The sequence below is a fragment of the Citrus sinensis genome, chromosome 8 (assembly GCF_022201045.2).
Source record: "Citrus sinensis cultivar Valencia sweet orange chromosome 8, DVS_A1.0, whole genome shotgun sequence".
Lineage (NCBI taxonomy): Eukaryota > Viridiplantae > Streptophyta > Magnoliopsida > Sapindales > Rutaceae > Citrus > Citrus sinensis.
The window spans coordinates 25346290-25359191 of NC_068563.1; the positions used below are offsets into that span (position 1 = coordinate 25346290).

General features: G+C 34.5%; 2 protein-coding genes across 4 annotated transcripts; one reads left to right on the forward strand and one right to left on the reverse strand.

The window, feature by feature from the left end:
* Positions 1-335: 335 nt before the first annotated feature.
* Positions 336-4473, reverse strand: LOC102614131 (uncharacterized). 3 transcript variants are annotated; one of them, XM_006471331.4, is made up of 3 exons: positions 2252-4473; positions 1272-1579; positions 336-839 (listed from the first exon to the last, which is right to left on the reverse strand). In XM_006471331.4, the coding sequence occupies exons 1-3, from the start codon at positions 4255-4257 to the stop codon at positions 499-501; spliced, it is 2655 nt and encodes an 884-aa protein (XP_006471394.1). In that variant the 5' UTR covers positions 4258-4473; the 3' UTR covers positions 336-498. The 3 variants fall into 3 exon arrangements, with proteins under 3 accessions (XP_006471394.1, XP_006471396.1, XP_006471395.1); XM_006471333.4 differs by having other exon boundaries at positions 697-1008; XM_006471332.4 differs by having other exon boundaries at positions 697-1069.
* A 3103-nt stretch (positions 4474-7576) lies between these two features.
* LOC102614802 (uncharacterized) lies at positions 7577-9161 on the forward strand. The gene is made up of 4 exons (XM_006471334.4): positions 7577-8015; positions 8114-8224; positions 8671-8751; positions 8856-9161. Exons 1-4 carry the CDS (start codon positions 7773-7775, stop codon positions 8928-8930), a joined length of 510 nt encoding a protein of 169 aa, XP_006471397.1. The 5' UTR covers positions 7577-7772; the 3' UTR covers positions 8931-9161.
* The last annotated feature ends 3741 nt before the right edge of the window (positions 9162-12902 follow it).

Consider the following 12902-nt stretch of genomic DNA (forward strand, 5'->3'; position numbering starts at 1 on the left):
GGTCGCTGTCCATAACTTACTCGCCAGCCAACTTTAGGACGTTTTGAAAAAGATATCCACCACTAATAATACTTCAAATTTTAAATCTTGTAAATCTGCGGCTGCTTTTTCTTTCCCTCGTATCAAACAGCTTGTTCATCCTCGAAGAATACTGACACTTTGAAGTCGATTTGGAATCATTTTGCAAGCCATCTACATAATCAAATATGTTGATTGTCATTTAGGCTTCTCCAGGGTGTCATGTAATTCTTATTTGCAAGGAGGGAAATGCTCGTTTGTCCAATTATGATAACAAAAATTAGAATAAACATTTAGAAGTATTTGCTAACATTCCAAAAGATGAGCAAGTCCACCATTTCATTAGCTCCTAAAAGAGGCGTTTACAAAATGTGAGGTTCGGCCTCTGGGATTTGGACTGAAAAATCTGGCAAAACTAGCTTTTGGGCCATTTTATTAATATTCCTAGTATGAAGAGGTCCTACTCTCAACAGTCACTATCTAAACGGCATTTGCAATGGCGTGAATCTCCTTCTTGCTCTTCACAAAACATCGACCCTTGGCCTCAAAATTAAGTTTATCCAGGTCCTCTGCAATCCCTAAGTAGCCATACAGAACACTTTGAAACTTATCTGCTTGCCATGATTTGTAAATACTATAGTTGCTTTGGGAAGTGATTTTCTGGATCTCGGCTCTCCCATGCTTGTTCTCAGCATAAAGCTTGTGGAGATTCTCTGCTTCTTGTAACCCAGAAAATGTTCCATGGAAGTTCACCACCATTATACTTTGATTTGTAGCTTTCCCACGGCACACCTTGGTGATTGTTTGACCAAATCCCATACCTATTATGAGAATTGGACCGGTTAAATGGAAAGAAAGAACGGAGGACATAGAAAGCAGATTGTGTATTGCAAGAACATCTTGTAGGAGACAAAGGAATCAAAGAAGGAGCTTCGTCAGGTCAGATATAAGTGCATCAAGTCATTCTGAAACAACAGATTTTTGAGAAACCTGCCAAACGAGAAGTCCACTCCCTTTAGAAAGGAACCCTGGATACGTGTCCTTCCAAGTTCTAAAAAGTTAAAAAGAGTTTCAAAATTTCCTGATGCTAGAAATGTCAAAAACAGGTGAAATCATTTAATTCAGCACGAGAATACTCATTGAAGACTAAAATTTTGATGAGAAAACATGTTTAGATGATGAAACAGAATCAGAGTGCTTCATAAATTATCAGAACACAGAGGGAATGATCACTAGTGTAAAGGATAACTTACCTCTGATGATAGACATGAGCTCTTCAATGCTTAAAATCTTTCGCTTATGGGGATTAGGATTCCCTGTGGAACTGTTATGGATGAAAACGACTGGTGGCCATATAATGAGATCCTGCTTCAGAGCCCAGGCTTCAGAATCAGGCAATATCTGTTGATTCCATCCACCTTTGGGGTTTGCTGCATAATTCCATCCCATTAGAAAACAAAGTGCTCTGTGAAAACCCAAGTGCTCTGCTCTGAGGTCTGCTGTCTTAGTCATGAAGGCATGGTTTGCCAAACTCAATGTGTCCACAAACTCTTTTGAGAAGCTGATTCAATATGTAAAAGAACCAGTTATTAAACAATTACACCAAATCAGGGAAAGCTGCTGTAGCATCAATTCAACTAATTTGCAATGAGAATGAGACAATGATCTGCTCCATATTCCATTAGTTATTTAGAAACTAGAAACATATCTCTGAACCAATAATCACTACCGATCTCTACAGAGATTTATCTGGCATATCAGTTACTGAGGAGTCTTTCTAATCCTATATTTAATGAGAAAAAAATCAAAACATAAATGGAAGACCAGTGCCAAGACTTGGCAGAAGAAAGCATTCTTATAGTGGATGGATTTATTCCTAATAGTGTTAAGCAGGAACAGATACAATAATAAACTGATGAACACTGACAGGTGACAAATACTATGCTTCACTCCTAAATTACAAGATGAACCCAGGTATTCTCTTTTCCACTTCCATATGCTTCTCATTCTCTATCTCTTCTAAAATATGCATGGTAGGGTTTTAGTTGCATTTTACCCTATGATCATAGCTTCGTCTTGACTGATTAAAATTCCAACCAAAAGTAAATTGCCCATCAAGCTACAGCATAATCTATGTATTGATTGCAGAAGAAAGTGAAAAAACTAAGTTGGAATTGAAAAACGGGGATAGATTTAGCTACCCCTCTTTGAAACATAAAAGTATATCACAGACCTGCCACAAACGCTGCATTTTAAAGTACTTGTTCCTAGCTCTGTGAATTTCCTTTTTTGAGCTTGGTTCTCATTCAATTCTTTAACAAACTTCATAAATGCATTATGGACAAGTTGTTCAAACTGCTCATCTGAGTGTGCAAGTGAGTCCTTATAACTTTTCATCTTAACTTCAAATGAATCACCTCCATGCAAATCATCCAAATAACTTCTACGGGGCTTGTTTTCTTTTTGACCTTTAACCTGAGGCATCAACATATGACTGTTCTGAGCAGTTCTCAAAAGCTTCTCAGTCATTTGACAAGAAGGTTTGGTTAACAAACTTGAATGCCCCAAACGCTTCTTTACACTTCGGACAGGACCTAATCTCTCTTGTATGTTTGGACGAGGCCCTAGACGCTTCTTAATATCAATTTTAGAAGATCTTACAGGTTCTTCACTTAAATGCTCTAGCATATATCCTGGCAAGAACGGAGATGGCAACGGGTCTTGACTTGCAGTCTCATCAACTGTTTTCCTGAATCCCAAACTTTTTGTATCCCCCAATTTTCCAGCATCTTCAGAAGTCCATTGTTCATCTACATTTCTGGAATTATGAACCTTATCAGAGGAAATCCAACCGAATGATATATTTTGTTTTGCCCTTTGAGTAATCATTGACAAATCTACAACACGTCCTTTTTGAAATATACTTTTTGATGGCTCCTCAGTGGCTACCAACATTGGTTGAAATCTATCTTCATTCTCGTACAAAATGTTTTGATGTCCTGAATTATGAGTAATCATTGACAAATCCACAATACGTCCTCTTTCAAGCAAATTTCTTGATGACTCCTCAATGCTTGAAACCTCTTCTATCAACATCTGCTTTGATCTATCCACATTCTCATGCACGACATTATCATGACTTGACATTTCCAACCTAAGGCAACCATCTCTTCCAAAACCGTGATCTTTTTCCACTTGCAAACCTCCACAATCCAAATTCACTTCTGATCCACATTCAACATGCAAGCCTCTAGACCCTGAGCATTCTCCATCTTGCTCCATTGCTTGTGACCCTCTGCTAACATACGAACTCCTAGAATCAGAACATTCCCTATATTGCTCCTTTACACGCAATTCATTACCAACATCAAGTTTCTGATTATCTAAACCACCATAATGGTCCAATACCTTGTTTGAACTATAACTACCTTCAATTTTCTCCACAATCGGATCTGAAATGCTAGCTTTAAAACTATTTTGAGGCATATAACAATCTTGATCACTAGCATTGTTTCTACAAAAACTATCATACTGATCATCTAAACCATCGTCATGGTCCAATCCCTTGCGAGAACTATAACTCCCTTCAAGTTTCTCCACAATAGAATCTACAATGCTAGCTCTAAACTTCTTTTGAAGCCTATAATTATCTTGATTACTAGCAACATTGGTACTAACAATATCATACTCACCATGATAATAAGCCCGCCTAGAGTTACAGTTCATCATTGCAGAGGATTTCGAAACTGAGTACCCATCATTGTACATCACATTATGATCATTCTTTAAACTGACCAGAGGCTCAGTTGTAACACAAGCCTTTGATTCGAAAGCAAACTTCTCTTCTTCTTCTTGTTTATATAATCCTTTTGCTGATGTCACAGCGCCATTAGGCCCAGCGGGGCACATTGAATATGGGTTTCTGCCAAAACCCACATTGTAATTTTCACTATTGATTCTGCAACGGTCTCTATCGGGAGTAAAACCGAAACCCGATATATCGGGTCTATCGGGCAAGAGATTGGCCCACTCGAACTTCATGGAAGCTGACTCTTTTCTCGCGCACGTCTCATTCACCCGTGACAGTTTCCCCACGTACCGAAATTTACCATCGTTATAATACCGGGTCGTATTAGCCGGTCTATGTCGTTCCGGTTCATTCCGAACCGGACGGAAATGTCGTTGCGTCCGATTTTCTTCAGTTTCTCGGTCCCGATTTCTCGGCCTTTGCTCTCTCATCAGTAACCACGCTTGTGAGAGTATTTTCTCTGTTATCAAAAATTTAAAAACCAGTTAAAAAAACTTTAAAAAAAAAGTGCTTAAGGAAATTAAGATTTATATATTGGAGTTTTGAATGTTTGATTTGTTGTGCAAGAAAATGGAAACGGCTTTCTTTTGTTCTTGTAGGGTTTTAGCTTTTAGGGCTTGGGCTTCGCTTCTTCTGTACGCTTTAGTATGTTTAGAGATTGTGCATAGTTAAATGCAGCGGAGCCTCGAATTCCTTGAAACGTGGCATCTCGTATGTGGATGAATGCATAGTTTTTGTTTTTATTATAAATAACATATCGACACGTCATTGGATTTTGATCTGAGACAGAGAATTTTCACCCGAGTAATTTTATACGAGTAACTTGTCCTTGTCACGGTGTATCCGCTACCCGGCAAGCGCCTACCCGGCAAGCGCGAAGGTAGGACAAAATGGTTCGTTAGTCGTTTTTAAAATTATTTTTGAAAGGGAAATGTCATCCGAATTTAAAGGATAATTAGGTATAAATTATGTGCTTGAAAAGGAAAATTGAAATTTTTTTATATTTTTATTTTCCAGAAGAAATAATTAATTTTGAAAAATGACCAGATTAAAAATAAAATAAAAAATGGAATATAATAATCCGTGATATCACATTATCGATTCTCTTATTAATTAGCAATTACATTAATTAAGAAGCAAATTAAATCTCTAAACGAGTCAAATTTGCCTTCTTAAAACAACTATGAACCAATCATTATATCGTATAATTGTTCTTTTGGAGCTAAAATCAAAATAATATCCTTGTTATGTATCTTCATCAATCTTATTTGTATCATAAACTCACTTTATATGTAGAGACTTCTTCTCTTGTGAAGATTTGCACGTTATTGTCTAACTTCTTTTCTTGTAAAGATTTTGCACGTTATTGTCTAAATATAATGATACAATTTAAAATATAAAATCTGTATTTTAAAATGTGTGAAATGAGTTTATCCAATTTAGTTAAATAGTAAAATTATATCATTCTAAGAGTAGAGAAGAAGCAAGAAGTAACTGTGTCTGTATGCAAGTGTGTTGCAACTGTTAAAATCAGTGCAATGTAGATTAAAGATCCCTCATTGTAGTGTTGATAAAAAAAAAAAAAAATTAAAAGTAGGTGGTCGCTATTGGCCATCTTTTTAGTTTTAATTAAGGATAAAGTAAGAGATGGTAATATGGTTTTATGAGATAGGGTTTTGGAAGTTACTTTTATGAGTATTATTTTATGTGATGACTGACATGATATCTCTGATATATTTTAAAATTTCTCATATTATAGAATACAGATGATGATATAAAACTGGTAGCTCATACTTAATAAAGTTGTTAAGACTTCGAGTAACTTTAATAATTCACTTGGCAAGTAATTAGTGTCATGATGTGTTTTTTGGGAAGGCCAAATGTGGGAAACATACATCTATATATATATATGTGTGTGTGTGTGTGTAATTGTTCAGGGCATAGACAGAAAGTAAAATGGTGTCTGCTCCTATAGCTTATCAGGGAGAGAAAAAGAAATAAAAGGGGCCCAATTTAAACGCAAATTTAGGCTGCTGGCTTGACCGCATTCCACCTTAGAACAGCATCATCAGCAGGATGGTTTCTATTTTTTATTTATACTTTACAAAACTTAATTATACAAAGATTTATTAAAATAAAATAAAGTTGATTATGGAACTCGAGGAAGACGTAACGAGTCTTACTCGTTATAAAATTTATTCTACTACAAAGAATTAATTATAATTAATCTTTCTAGATACTTAGTGCAATTGAAACACACATGAAGAGCTTGCTGGCTTGAACTGTCCAGATTCCATGATACCCCAGCCAAACAAAAGCTAACATTCAAAATTTTCTTCTACATGCATCTATATAACTGGCAACCCTTTTGCCCATTCATATTTAAAAGCTTATTGCAATTTGTATTCTGATCATACTCTGTTGAGTTTTATTTAAGGAATTGCATGTCACTATGAGAATTGCAAGTTTGGCTAGCTTTTAAAAGATATTGTGAATACAGAATCAATGTGGGGGCTGGTGACAAATCTGTCATATGGTCCACAAGCAATTGAATTGAGAAACAAAAGGATTGGATTAATCATAAAAGTTTCTTATTATATCTCAAATATAATTATAGGATTTAAATATCGGAAGTATATATAGTACTCTGTATGGGAACATCAAAGCAAAGATCTTGTTCCAATTCATGAAACAAATATAAGATAAAATTATACCTTGGACAAATATTCAGAATTCAGAAAAGGGAAAAAAAATCCAAACAATAAAAGATAGAAACCCAGTAATATGAGGAAAAAAATAACAATTGCAGATAGGGTATTTTATGACCAAACAAACATCCAAGTGGGTTATCACAGAATAGAAGCAATAATTGACTACTAAAACAAGATATTGGGGGGAAAAAAAAGGATAAAACAACTCGAAAGATTAAAAGTGAAGATTCTTTGTTACAAGGCCAAGCTGGAAGAGCAATGATATTATAAATGTAATAGAGCCACCGAGTCTCCAACTCTATCTTGCCCACTAAGGCTCCCATTAATTCATGTCATGTGTAGTGTAGGTGAGCCCTTACCATCATCCACTCCACATAAACAAAACTTCTGCCCCAAGCACCACTCTCTTAATAGAAAAAGAAAAGTTACCAATACAATTCAGGACTCTGCTACCAATAACTGAAATCAAATTGTACTGCAACCCACGATGAAGGAAATTATATAAATATATGCAAACACACAATTCTTTACAAGTACACTAAAGTTTATTTATTGAGTGATGTATAAAGTTATGTTATATTTTATACCATATGCGATTAATTTTGTATCACAAGGAAATAATACCCAAGTAAAGTGAGTTGCATAGTGCAGTAGTTAGAAGAATTTGCCAATGTACCAACTTAAGAAAATATCAACCTCACCAAAAGATCAATAAACTATTCTAAAAAGTAAAGGAGATCCTACATAGAAGAATTAGTAATAATTAAATTCTATTTACTGCTAACTAAGCAGAGCTAAACTTAAATTTCAATACAAAAAACAAAAAAGTATAATGGTGTCAATTAAAGTAAAAGTTGGCCCAAAAAAAAAAAAAAGATCATTAGGATTCCTGGCAATAAGTCTAATTCATTCAGTAAAGGAGAAATCATCTCCTAACTTTCATGATGATAAAGCGACAAGGGCACTTTAGTAGTTTCAACAATTAGTTTTATTTTAATTATAATTAGCATTTGTTGGGTTGTAAACAGTAAGGAAGTTTGTTTTCATACCTTTAAAGCCAGTTTTGGTTTTTATAAATTCCACCTACCATACTGGAGAAAGAGAGCCATCATTCTAGTTCTAAAAGAAAAAGTTGCAAACTAAAGAAAGAAAGCTAGCTAGATTGATAATCTATAAACACAAAAGAGAATTAATCAAAGGGCTTCTTTAATTTTGTTTGAAGCATTGAGCTAGCTATGGCAGCAATGGCTACACAGCAACAATTACAAGTGCAAAAAGTGAAGAACCCGGGGCTTGTTAGCTGCAATGGGAGTCCAACTAAGGATGAAAAAGAAGAAGACATGTCAAGATCAGCATTGGCTTTGTTTAGAGCTAAGGAAGAGGAGATTGAGAGGAAGAAGGTTGAAGTTAGAGACAAAGTTTTTGCTCAGCTTGGCCGCGTCGAAGAAGCTACCAAGCGCCTGTCTGAGATTAGAGAAGTAATTTGATTGATTTGTTTCTTCGTCGATCTCTTATTCATGTATATGTGTCTTTGTTTCTTGAAATATAATTAAGAAAATATTTTGATTTTCATCAGGAGCTTGAAACTTTGGCTGATCCATTGAGAAAGGATGTTTCAGTTGTAAGAAAGAAGATCGATACAATTAATAAAGAGTTAAAGCCACTGGGTCTCAGCTGCCAAAGAAAGGTGAAAATTTTACAGCTTATTTTTCTTTATATAACATTGTTTGCATCACGACAATTATTATTAATTGAACAATTCCATTAATTGTGATTCAAGATTCAAGTATACCATAAAAAAGTTAGAATATGCTGTTAATTTGTTTTTGTTTATGTTTATGGGTGGAATTTTATGCTGTCTATCTCATTAAAGGCCTCTTAAAATCAGAAAATTCACAGTTTCCTTGTATAATTTTACTATCATAACTTGTCTCTTCTTCAATATTTAACCAAACAAAACATTGTCCATATATAGTATATTTAATTATTTAATAGCTAAAATTCAAATTTTACAATGTATAGATGTCCGCACTTGAGAGTGTTTATGTAAATGTATTAGTGTGGTTATATTTTTATTCTTTAATTAGCTGTTGACCCAATTTTTTTTTGTTTTTCTCTTATCATTGTATATAGGAGAGGGAATACAAAGAAGCTCTTGAAGCTTTTAATGACAAGAATAAGGAAAAGGCTCAATTGGTCAGCAAATTAATGGAGGTAATTAACCACTTAATCTTATATCAACACTACAGTTTCTTATTTCTGATAAAAGTCCTTTTATGATTATTTTGTTTCGCCTTTTTTGCTCTTTGAATGAACAGCTGGTGAGTGAAAGTGAGAAAATGAGGATGAAGAAGCTGGAGGAACTCAGCAAAAATGTCGAACTTCTACAGTAAATTGTGCTAATATGATGATTTACTTGTGTGATGTAATTAGAATTTTGTTGTATGTTTTGGTACATGTTGTGATTTTCTTTCTTTATGTACTTTTGTTGGTCTTTAATTTTGATATATGCAGAGTTTGTTGATTTAGGATCAAACAAAATACTCATAAATTAGTATGTCATCGTCACCAGGTTTGTTCAATATTCAGATTATGAAAGTTCACTACTTGCTTAATTGATGAAATGTATTTCATTTTCTTATTATCATCACAAAAAGAGAAAACGGAAGCATAACAATTGAATTTGCGTGTGTCAATGAAATCCACCGCACATAAATACATATGTCTGTCAATGTAGGTTGTTGAACTAGAAGCCCGATTGCAATAGTTTCTATTTTCGTTAAAGAAGAAAGATAATCCAAACACATTAGAGGTGAAAGATAAGGCTAAAGACGTGGCCAACTTATGACAGCTCAAAATTGAATTGGGGACCTTGTAATTGTAGATCGAGCCTCATAAAGATTCATTAATAATTTGACACAACATCGTGTCACATTATTTTCATTTTTCAATGTGCTAGCTTGAGTGGTACTTGTTTATTAACATTGCGTTGGGAAATAATTTTCTTTTGTTCCCTAAAATTTGGGCATTTATCCAATCAATCGTTATATTTTTATGAACACTGTCCAACGTAGATCAAACTTTTTAAAGGGATTCAAAGGTCAACATTGCCTCCAGGGCAGTCCTACCTTATAACGCCTTGTAATGTGCCTGTGCCTATCCATGGAACTAGGAATGAATGATGGTCTGGAGACCGTGCGGGGTGCAATGAACCAAAAGATTTATACTAAATACCTCATCATAATCATTAAGGTGTGCCTTCCCACAGGAACAAATCAATAATAATAGGTTTGGTTGGGAGATTGTTCCAAGAAAAGTTAACTGATAGATACAAGATCTTAACGCAATAAATTAGCAAGAGAGAAAGCTAGTGTAGCCCACATGATAGATGCGAAATTGCTTTATTATAATGTATGGTCATAGAAGAGTACCAGAAGATATATAATTCTCCTTGGTAAAATATAAATAATAGCCTTCAATTTCTCATGATAGATCCGAGATCTTGACACAATAAATTAACCAGAGAGAAAGCTGGTGTAGCCCACATGACATCTCTCTTTTCACCATTAATCTAAGGTCAAATGAGATATATCATGTGATATTTCATATAATAGTTCAATTTTCAGCATTTACATATGGTTTTACAAGCTAGTAAGACAACAAAATATATCATGAGAAATTGAAGGCTGTTATTTATATTTTACCATGGAGAATTATATATCTTCTGCTACTCTTCTATGATCATACATTACAATAAAGCAATCTCACAGTAGAGACTATATTTGATCGCATGCTTTCAAAATAAATTTTGAAATTAGTTTGATTACATGATAATCGAATTATCTTATAACATTAAGGGTATGGTTTAAGTAATATTTTAGCAATTTTGAGTTTTGCATTGAGTCTTTAAATTAATTAGATATTGAAATTGTTTTTTGTTTGGCTTGAAATTACTACTTAATAAAATTATGAAAACATTCCTATAAATTTTGTGTAATTAAATGAAATATGATATTCAAGTAAAATTGTGAGAATAATTGAAATTAGAGGAGTGGTCACTAAAATTTCCATGAACTTACGCAAAGTACACGATCATTTGGTGAAACTGATCGAAATAGCGATTTTCCCTAAATAAAGAAAAATGGATAAGGTTTATAACTTGTTTAAATATATCGAATACCAGTCTGTTGTCTCTAATTGTAGAACTCGGAGGATTCTCCGGTCTAGAAGCCATTGAAGCATCTAAAGCCTTATTTAAACAAGTTATGAAAGCCGAGATTTTCTTCTTTATAAAAACAGGACTCAATCCAACCAACCACCATCATTTCGAGTCCCTAGGAGTCAAACCTCCTGCTGCGACAACTTTGATAATGGTGCTGTAGCGCTGCTTCTACACTCTATCTCCATGCTGTACTGATGCCCTTTCTATCCTGAGTTTTTTTTTTGAGAAATTATTACTATATATATTTTTTTGTCTTATATTCATCCAATCATTAAAAAATTTTAACATATTTTATGTACTATTTTTTTTAATTTTGTATCAACTAGCTACTTTTTAAATAATACCGTTAAATAATTTAAATGAAATGATAATTTTACCCCTAAATAAATTAAAAGACCATTTTACTTTACAAAAACTTTGAAAAATAAAAAAATACCCCTAAATTTAATAAAAAATAAATCTCAAAATTGGAATTTTTATTTTCAATAAAAATCTAAATAAAAATTATAATTATAAAAATAATTACAAAATTTTGGGATTTAATAAAAATCCCCTAAATTATTAAAATTTTGGGATTTATTTTTTAATAAATAAATTCAGTTATTTTAATAACATTTTGCAAAATTATAATTTTTAATAAATAAATTCAGTCATTTTTATCTAAATAAAAATTATAATTATAAAAATAATTTCAAAATATCGGGATTTAATAAAAATCCCCTAAATTATTAAAATTTTGGGATTTATTTTTTAATAAATAAATTCAGTTATTTTAATAAAATTTTACAAAATTATAATTTTTAATAAATAAATTCAGTCATTTTTATTAAAATTTTGTAAAATTATAATTTTTTAATAAAAATAATTATAAATTTTGTAAAATCTAAATTAAATAAAAATAGCTGCTCACCTTTGTTTGGGATTTATTTTTTATTAAATTTAGGGGTATTTTTGATGGATTGTTGAAGGTTTAACTCTTCTCGCCAAGCCGATTTGCTGGTTGTTGGAGTAATTTAAAAGAGTGAAATACATGAGGAGTTTCTTTACTCAGCCGTCTGGTTATTTTGCTTATGTCCTTTTCATATTGTGACTTGTCATCTCTGACTGATTTGCTAGACCTCAACCAAGGATTTATCTATGCTTTTTTAAGGGAAAACTGAATGCTAACGGGAAAGGTTGTTATTTTGTTTTGTGTGTTAAACACTAATCAGGAAATTTTCTGTAACACCCTAGGCGAATCCCACATTGGCAAAGCACGGAAGAGATGCTGGGTTGATAAGGGGTGATCCACACCTTAATTGGCAAGACGCGTTTTGGGGTGTATGGGCGCCCCAAGAACAAATCCGTGCGGGCCTTGTTAAGGCCCAAAGTGGACAATATCTTGCCAGGTCTGGGTTGGGTCATGACATTGTGGTATCAGAGCGGCTCCGCGTGTCCTCTTGAACGATGGTGGGGCAAACCTCAGCGAGGACGCTGAGTCCCCAAGGGGGGGTGTATGTAACACCCTAGGCGAATCCCACATCGGCAAAGCACGGGAGAGATGCTGGGTTGATAAGGGGTGATCCACACCTTAATTGGCAAGACGCGTGCAATGTCATGACCCAACCCAGACCTGGCAAGATATTGTCTGCTTTGGGCCTTAACAAGGCCCGCACGGATTTGTTCTTTGGGCGCCCATACACCCCAAAACACGTCTTGCCAATTAAGGTGTGGATCACCCCTTATCAACCCAGCATCTCTCCCGTGCTTTGCCGATGTGGGATTCGCCTAGGGTGTTACATACACCCCCCCTTGGGGACTCAGTGTCCTCGCTGAGGTTTGCCCCACCATCGCTCAAGAGGACATGCGGAGCCGCTCTGATACCACAATGTCATGACCCAACCCAGACCTGGCAAGATATTGTCCACTTTGGGCCTTAACAAGGCCCGCACGGATTTGTTCTTGGGGCGCCCATACACCCCAAAACGCGTCTTGCCAATTAAGGTGTGGATCACCCCTTATCAACCCAGCATCTCTCCCGTGCTTTGCCGATGTGGGATTCGCCTAGGGTGTTACATTTTCTATGTGTTGGGAAATGTTACACATAAGTAAAAGGAATGTTGTTAACTAGATACTCCTTACTCTTAAGGTTGAATGAAGTATC

Coding starts and splice junctions, on each gene's coding strand:
- LOC102614131 (XM_006471331.4), bottom strand. CDS start 4,257: ATGAGAGAGCAAAGGCCGAGAAATCGGGACCGAGAAACTGAAGAAAAT. Junction 1,580..2,251: donor AAATGCAGCGTTTGTGGCAG/GTCTGTGATATA, acceptor ATATTGAATCAG/CTTCTCAAAAGAGTTTGTGG. Junction 840..1,271: donor GCTCATGTCTATCATCAGAG/GTAAGTTATCCT, acceptor TTCTCATAATAG/GTATGGGATTTGGTCAAACA.
- LOC102614802 (XM_006471334.4), top strand. CDS start 7,773: ATGGCAGCAATGGCTACACAGCAACAATTACAAGTGCAAAAAGTGAAG. Junction 8,016..8,113: donor GCCTGTCTGAGATTAGAGAA/GTAATTTGATTG, acceptor GATTTTCATCAG/GAGCTTGAAACTTTGGCTGA. Junction 8,225..8,670: donor GTCTCAGCTGCCAAAGAAAG/GTGAAAATTTTA, acceptor CATTGTATATAG/GAGAGGGAATACAAAGAAGC.